The sequence below is a fragment of the Rhea americana genome, unplaced genomic scaffold (assembly GCF_003343005.1).
Source record: "Rhea americana isolate MKP2758 unplaced genomic scaffold, rheAme1 scaffold_321, whole genome shotgun sequence".
Classification (NCBI taxonomy): domain Eukaryota; kingdom Metazoa; phylum Chordata; class Aves; order Rheiformes; family Rheidae; genus Rhea; species Rhea americana.
In genome coordinates, this window is record NW_028186448.1 from 156,580 (window position 1) to 165,412 (window position 8,833).

General features: G+C 46.2%; 1 protein-coding gene across 1 annotated transcript; it reads left to right on the forward strand.

Annotated features, from left to right (window-relative positions):
* Positions 1-245: 245 nt before the first annotated feature.
* On the forward strand, positions 246-8,177 carry MLN (motilin). Its single transcript, XM_085310652.1, is given in 6 exon segments — positions 246-278; positions 4,338-4,431; positions 4,434-4,463; positions 5,789-5,892; positions 7,282-7,390; positions 8,128-8,177. Coding segments are annotated over 6 exon segments (420 nt in total).
* The last annotated feature ends 656 nt before the right edge of the window (positions 8,178-8,833 follow it).

An 8,833-nucleotide genomic window follows, 5' to 3' on the forward strand; every position in this document is an offset into this window, starting at 1 on the left:
TTATGAACTTGGCAAACCTAGAGCAAAAAGATGCCTGTTGCTACCATCCACTCCAGTGCTTCCATTAAAAAAGTCTTGGAATCAGATCACAGTTCTCCATTTCCTTTCCATTTTGAGTGCACTTGCATGATTAAGAGGTGGACTTGGTAGATAGTGTCCAGCTAATACAAGTATGATTAATTTTAATCTTTCCCTTTTGTTTTAAAGCTTGTCCCTTCCAATGAAGAAAGCTTCATCACAGATGCATGGGAAACCTGCCAGCCAGCCACATTTTTGAGGTAAAAGGGGACAAGACATGGGAAAGTTTAGTGCTTTGAAAAAGTGACCTTTCTTGGTAATTAATTTGTCACTTCCCAACACCATCTGCTGACTCGTCAGCTGCATCCATCATAGCCATTAAAAAAAAAAAAAAAAAAAGAAGAAGAAAAGGAAAAGTCAATTAAAATGAGAACCAGTGTCAAATAGGCTTTGCACAAATTCTTTAGTGAAGGGAAATATAACCTATTGTGTAATGTCCTTTGCATCGACGCACGTGCATATAGTCCCAGGGAGAAAAACTATGGTGACCTCCCTGGAAGTTTTATAGCTAGGACCACTTCATTGCTTGGCKATAAGCTGTAATAAATACACAGGGATCTTAGGAGCGTCTTAGCAACTGCCACATTTTTAAGGAGGGGTTTGGCCCAAATTGAGCATTATTGACTGCAGTGACAGCAGCAAGGGCCTTGGCAGGACCCACACACTGTGCGAAGCATGCACATGTTATATCGACTAGCTGTGACGGAGCCAGGTGAGGAAAGCCGTGTTCCTGCCTTATGTCACAGTTTTTCTCCTCTTGTCTCCAGCAAATACTGCTGGTGCTTAGCTTTCAGCTGGTGAGGCAGGAACGCTGCTGCACACCCCTGCTGTAACACCCTGCAGAGCCACTCGATGCAACAGGGTTTCATTCCTTCCCTAACTCATTTTTGCCTCTTGCTTCTCGCCTGCGTTCGGCTGGTTGCTCTCAGGTTTGCTCACGTGCAGCCGCCAATCTGATGAGAAGCAATAGGACATCCGTGGCCTTGTCCCAGACCTTCTGTGCCCCTGACAGGGACTGGTATGTCCAGGAGTTTGAGCTGCTCAATTGTTATGGCATTGGGAGCCATCTGAGGACCCCAGATAGACGGATAAATCACCCAGCCTGCCCAGTCATCTCCTCACTTGTCTGCTTAGTTTATAAAGCTCTTTGGTGCTAGATTTGGCATGAACAGTTTTATTTATTATTTTAATACTTTGATCTAGATCTCCCGAGGGGATTTATTACCTTAAATCAATGCTTTTGCAGTGCCAGTGGGTCAAACTTCATTCTGCATTATSCTTATTTCAGTGGCATCATTGTTATTATTGTGATTTGTTCATGTTGCAGTAGAATCAAAATAGAATCAAGACCCAAGCATCTTTTTACTGCTGATACATTCATGGCATAAAGACCTTATCTGGAGGACTCATGAACTAAATAGACAAGTTAGGAGAGAGGAAGTTTCTCCATCATAAAGATAGGGAAACCGAGGCACAGAGATTTGCTTTAGGTCCAGCTGCAGGCACCACTGAGACCTGCTGCCAACCTGGAGGAGGGCAGAAAGGGGATCATCCTGGAAAGCAGAAACTCTTAGAAATCCAATGCAGATAACAATGTTGCCTGTATGGCAAACCTGTTTCCACGCTCTCTAGGTAGCTGTTCATCAGCTCTCCTTGAAGTTTCCAGTGCAGGAAAGCAGGTATATAAAGGGCTGGGAAACCCAGCAGGAGCATCCAGGCATGAAGAGGAACGAGAGGCCTGACCATCAGCATCCCAGGGCTACACTTGCCAGGTAGGTGCTAGGTTTCCGCTGCCACCCGAGAGCTCAGTAGGGTGGTCCATGGGTGTTCAAATAGGTGCTGGTGGCAGTGGTGGTGAGCCCTGGCTCAGGGGGTTTCTCCCTATGGTTTTCAAAATTTTMTGCAGGGAAAAGGGAGGAAACGTGACTCTACCAAATGTTTCTGTTGGGCAAAGCAGAAAGCTTTTCCTCGACAAGAGGTCAAAAATGAGGCTTTTTACCACAGCCAGATTYTGTGAATCAAAACTCTGGTGAGGTCAGCCCAGTTGTGCCCATGATTTGCCATAACCGCATATTCCTGCACACTGTGAGGGAGGCATTGCCTAGAAAGTGCTATGAGCACTCAAGTCCACCCAGGCATTGCCCTGTGAAATTTGTCTAGAGGTGGGTGCTTGTGTTGGCATCTCTCCCTCCTCCTGCTCTGTGGCCATTAATGCAGCACCTCTTGCAGCCCCCAAAGGGCTCTGTTTCTCCAATCTCCATCTCCTCCAGTGCTTGCTCATCCCACATTGACCAGGCACCAGCAGAGCTAGTGTTCCCAGCATGCAATCGCCTCCATTCAGCAGGAGCTTGTCTGACAAGGAAGAGGGAAAATCAATGCTTAAGCGAGGGGAAAGGTGCTTTCTACTCTTCCCTGGCCACAAGAGAATTGATTCCACCAGCTCCTGCCTCCTTGCTTGTCCTTAGCACCTAGCAGGCAGCAGAGCGTGCTGCGGAGACRCAGGCAACCCTGCGTGTCCTCTGCACTCGGGGAGCTGCTTTGAACATAAAGAAGATGAGTCACAGCCAGCTCCTATTGACAGGAACAATTTGGTTTTCAGAAAGCAGAGCTCAGCACATAAAGGCACTGTCCTGTTGTTGCTGTGCTCGCACCAGGAGCAGGCGGATGCCCACACCTCCTGACCCCAAATTGGCACTCTACCCTCGTTTTATGCTGGCGTAAGCAGAGCTGCATAATGCTGCACCCAGCCTCATGCGACCGCAGCACTTTGTTGTGCTGATGCTGAACTTGGGATGCTCCTGCTTTGTGCTTTCCCTTTGTAGCTGAGAAGCAAATTCACTAGTGACAAGGTACATATCTGCCTGGAGAGGCAATGAGCCGGAGTTCTCGGGTCTGAAARACATGTCCTGCTTACAAAATAAGGAAGGGACATTCAGAAGAGACATTCTCGGACTGGAAATRTGTGGGGGTGTTTCTCTGGGGGAAGAGGGAGAGAACTAATTCACAAAGGGCTAGTCAATAAGAGATGACTGGGTTTATTTTGTTGTATATGGCACTATTTTATTGCAGTGCTAGAATAAATGAAACCGCACAGAAGATTGATGCTACTGAAATAATGCTACGTTATCAGCACATGTGCATACTGAAATGCTCTGAGGAGGGGAGAGCCTGAGAAATCCCCTTTGGATCGCGGCAGGAAATGGTGCATGTTGCGAGGTCATCTGAGGCAATGTCCCAGGGCAATTAATAGCTTTGACTCGACGTGGGTGGGCAGCAGGGAGGTGGCCCTGGCCATGGGCAGACTGGCGCTAAGCAATGCTGAGAGAAAGGAGAGGGGCTCCAGTCGCCTTCGTTCCCTGTCAGACCTCCTCCAAACTGGCGTTTAGCTGAGGGATCTGGCTGGCAAGTGCTGTGGAGGGGAGTATTTTTTAACTTCCACTGGCCTTCAGTGCAATACTTGATGATATTTATAGGAAATATAATTTAGGGGTCAAATTTGACCTAACAATGTCTTTCTAATAATGTCCAAAGCACAAGCTTTTTGAAACTAATTAAGGATCAGGCTCCAATCAGGTAGAGTGGTTAAGCTTTGGGACCTGACTTCATTAAATTCATCCGGAGCGAATATTTTAATATTTAAAGAGAACATTTAATGTTTACATAAGTCCTCTTCTGATGTAAGTCGCTCTAAATCACTTCAAAAGCTATTTTTTAAAGCCCTTTCTACTAGACTCCTACAGAGCAGGGCTGGCTAATGCCATTCTCAGCTCACTCTGACCCAATGAGGTTTATTAAATGATTCGTTTCACCAATGTAGATTTTCGGTGGTGAGGAATATGAAAACAAAATTCAACAAAACAGCTCTATGAAGGTTTTTGCTCTCCCGCAGCACCACTCTGCCCAGCCTGTTGTCAGGGCTCAGTGGGGTCGACGGGAACGCTTTGCTCTGGATGCGTGGGGCTGTCATGCCACYGCAGCTGGGGGCCAGAGCTGTCAGCACGGAGGGAGTCTTTAATCAGACTGAAGGCTTTGAGTCTCCGCGGTTATTGCTCAAGAACAAATCTGTTTACAAGAAGTGGTTTTAGAGAATTGTCAGTCAAGACACTTCTATTCCCAGCTCAGGAGCAACTGGAAGAGTAAATATACCTATAGTTAGCTGGTGGCTAAATTAGATGGCAGCTGATCAAAAGCCAAAGTGATTTCTCCTCAAATAGCCCTCTCCATTATCAACCCAGCATCTTTATTCTTGTGTTGTTCAGGCTTTCACAATGGTCTCAAAGAAACTGGTGGTTAGTTTGCTCCTGGTGTACGTGGTATCTGTGCTGGCTGAACAGACCAAAGGCTTCCTGCCCTTCTTACCCAGAGTGACTTCCAGAAAATGCAGGTAACCCATGAGAAATGCGCTCTGCTGGCTAGAGCCCTGAATAATGCGGGAAAGGTGTTTCTTCCATCCTCACCCCAAGCTTTGCCAGGACATGCCGTGCCACTGTTGTTCTCATCATCTGTCCCTTCCAAACAGGAGATATGATATTGGCAGTCCCCCACTCAGCCCAAAACTAAGGGCTATGGGAGAGACAATCTTCGAGATATGAGAGCAGAAGAGAAGAGCTCAAACCCCTTTACAAAAGAACTGAAAGGCCCATGCGGGTTATCTGCAGATACTGGCTCTTGGTTTTTCTTTTCTCCATGTTAGTGGCTGTAATTTTTATAGTGAAGTTGCAGCCTCCCTTCACCATTCTGCTGGGTCTTTTTGTTGTAACAAATAATTAGCTATCCTCCAGATGGTTGTCACCTCTGGGATGTGCAGAGAGGAGATTTTTTTTTTTTTTTTTTTTGATGTGAAACTAATACTGTTGAACGGTGTCAGGCAGGCAGCCTTGGAAAGTGGCATCTTCTCCTTAAACACAGTCAAAGGGCGCTTCCGCCACATGATGCAATCCATTGATACCGGGGAGAAATCTTGTTTCCAAAGCCTATCCCTTCACTGCTGAGCAACTGCTTTCTTGTGGGGAGCAAAGCCATYCTTCAACCTCCTTGAGAGAAAGGATGGGCACCCACCCACTGTCCCCCATATCGTCTGTGTGTCACAACCCTGGTAGCTATGTGTCTGATGGTGAGTGAGGGTTTTGTAGGTGTATGTAGGTGAAATCAGTCTTGTTTTCCTCCCAAAGGCTGCCTCTCCTCCACTGAGCACTCATTCAAACTGAAGTAAGTGCACAGCAAYCAGTATGGCACTGAGCATGGCCTTCAGTGGGTTCTGCACCCCTTGCTGTTATCTGTTGTATCCCACAATTTGACTTTCCATTTGGGGCTGCAATAGCTCTGTAAGATCAGTACGCTTGGTGACCACATCCTGCTGATAGTGTTATCTGGCACGGATCAAAGGAGTCATCGAGGAGTGACATAGATTGTTCCCTGCAGCCTGACCTTACACAAAACGTTGCAGCCCCTGCTGAGTATCAGAACTGTCACCCCTGAAGCCATGCTGACCATAGTCCGTGGGTCTCTTCACAGTGAGCAGCAGCTCAGGGACCAGAGGAATGATGTATTGGTTCCATGCAGCAGTTAAACATCCCATCAAGCTGCACCCAGCTCTGCAGGTACCTAGTGCAGGACATCACACCCTGGATTTGCCACAGAGTGCTTGGTACTGTCGCGATGCTGTGTCACAGCAGCACTGCCCTCTTTGCTCTTTCCTGTGGTGTTCCACAAAAGGAGAGGAACAAGGGCCAGAAGAAATTTCTGACCTCACTGCAATAGCTGGAAGAGCAAGGTTTCTCTGAGCAATTCAGAGCATATATCAGCAAGGTCAGGACCATTCAGGTAAGGTGAACCATGCAACTCTAAGGAATCCAAAAGAACACACAGGGTCAGATTGCTGTAGAGCCACGTGGTTACAGACGTGGTTACAGACCTCGCTACAGACACGTGGTTAATGGTGCCATATGAGAAGAGAATAGGTGCTATTAGGGAGCTCACAGTCAATAAAGAGGAATACCACTCATTTCCTACCAGCTCTGCCAGGGAACTGAGCAAGGTTGCACTGGAGAAAATGTATACCTTCAGCCTTTAAATTATCTTGAATATTTACCAGCCTGGTTACCCTTCAGACCCACCTGGCCTCTCCCTTAGCATAGGAAAGATGAAAACAACATGTGGTCTTTCATTTGCCACTCTATAAACACCAGCCAAATGCAAGTCAGTAATTTACAGCTCTGCTTCAGTTTTTAACTTGTTACTTTTTTTGCTCAGCTCCAGTATCAGTTGTCCAGCACCATTCACCTCCTCTCATAATGCTCTGCAACGGGAAGACCTTATTTACAAACTTCAGTGCAAACACCCACACCYGAGGAGAAAATCATTAATTTTAAGGATTTAAGTGTCAGTCTAAGCCCTCAAAGGCATGCTTACCTGCCAGCCCAGTCTGAAAATAATGCTTTTCTGGTTTTGCCCTTTTGATGCAGCCAGTTCTGTGGTGAGCACAGCCATTCTCTGTACCATCAAACGGAGCATGGAGGTTCAGTCTAAATTGCAGGAGAGGCTCAGCAAGACAAGCAGAGTGACTAGCTAGACTGGAATTTTGCCAAGACACAGGCTAATATGCAACTATTCTTACGAACGTGGTACACCAACAATCAATAATAKGATACGAATAGCAAGATCTTACGGCTCTAGATATGAAATAAGAGGCACATCCCAGGGTCTAACCCCTCACTGCAACCACAAGTCCTCCTATGCCTCCAGCCATGCCCAGAACAACTTCACTGAGCAGCAGCTGGCCTGAACTCGGTCAACCTGGAGGCAGGACAATGTCTCATCCTCAGTCCTTACTAAGGCAGGATGCTTCATCAGCATCAGGAAAGCTGGAAGCTTGGAGGGTCAAAGTGGGAGAGAGTGGAGGATTACAAGGTTCAGAAATTACTGTCTTGTTTAAGGTTTCTGTTGCCAGCAGGTGCCTTTATCTGTGTTTCTGAGTCAGCCCATATGCATGAAAACTGGCACTATGAGCAACATGAGATTGAACTGACAGTACAAGGGGCTGCCTTCAGAATGTTACTATTCCCCACACTCAGCGTCCTCTTCAAATTAGCACTGGACCTCTATTAACTTGAGCAAAGTTGAATCAAAGCATGGCTGCCCCCAACCTACCTGCCTCTCTTCCCCTCAGCTTCTCCCATTGACTTTTTCTGCTTTCCTCCACACTTAGCTGTTCCTGCCAAAGCTGGAATGTGGCTCACCTCAAGGCAGCTGGAAAAATACCAAGATGTCCTGGAGAAACTGCTAGCAGAGATGTTACAGGACACCCCAGACGGTACTGTCAGAAGCTTGAATTCTGCCTTGGGAATTCTGTCTTTCCTTTCTCTCACCAGCTCGTCATCATGCAGATATTTATATTCCTCAGAAGGGCTTTTGTGTCATGTTTGCTCACTTTACAGAGACCTTGGATACCCCCACCCTCTCTAATGCATACGCTTTTCTTTCGGGAAGGTTATACTATCTTCAAAGGCCCTGCCTGTGCCCTAGAACTGATACTGACTGCTAGCAGCACTGCAACACTTCTCAGGAGGTCTCCTTAGCACTGCTTCCTTCTTCCCTACTCCTCTTCCMCCAGAAGACCTCAGACTTTAGGGTGCAATTTCCAGTAGAGCTTATAATTCCAGCTACACCTGCAAGGCAGCTCAGCACCTGCGCTCAGGTTGGATCTTACAAAGATGTTGGGTGCAGAGCAGTTCTGAACACCTTCCTTCTTAAACAGCAGCTTAAAACTAAGAGAATTTGCTGCAATTTGAAGTGTCAAGTGCTAACAAGCCAGCTCTGGGGTTTGATCTTTGTGTATGGGAATTGTAAAAGGAGAAATGAGGGTGTAGGATGTTATATAGTTACTCCTGCCTGAAGACTTGCGTGTTGTGGAATGGTTATCACTGTTATCTCTGGAGCTTTGTCTTATCTGGGCTTAAACGTCTCTAATAGGAGGGTCTCTATTATTCCTGTGGGAGTTGTTATTCTGCTTTGTCTGGGCTGATTTAAGTTTTTCTTCTGGATTTTTAGGTGAAGAGCTGAGGAGGAGGAAACAGTATATAAAACCTAGCAAATACTGAATGACAAATTTAAGGACACTTGTTCTTTCTTCTTTTCTTTTTAGCTTACTGATATCTGCAGAATCAGAAGAGAAAGCGATGCAGCTTGCTAAAGTTAAAGGCCTCCACTTATGTAAATGAAATCCGTAAAAGAGATTAACAACCAAATCTGAGGTGAGATAATAAAATGCACAGTATAATTAAATGGAGGATTTGTGTCTTTTTTTCAGTACGCTTCTCAGCCAGATGGCAAGCACCAAGTGTGGGAAAGAAGAGAGGCAGGGTTTCCAGTTCTAGAGAATATCACTTTTCTTCTGAGAAGTGCAATGCACATTGCGATGCCTGAGTAATTAATCCTCACAGGCTAATAAATTTTAGTCCCTGCTTTTGGTGAAGAGGGAAACTGAGGCAAAGATTTTTAAGGACCACCCAGCTAAATTAGTGACACAAAGCCAGTATGAGGAGTGTGCATGTGGGACCGGGGTGTCCCCACTCAGCTCTTTGCTCCCAGCACAGGAAGGAGCCTCTGCCATACTGCTGGGAGAACCCAGGAGTCCCGATTTGCAGCTTCTGCCTGTATTTTAGCCCCCTCTTGCTCACCCATACTATACAAATCTAAATAATACTACAAGGAATGTTAGCCATAGCTATGATATGAACAGATACGGAGTGTGAAA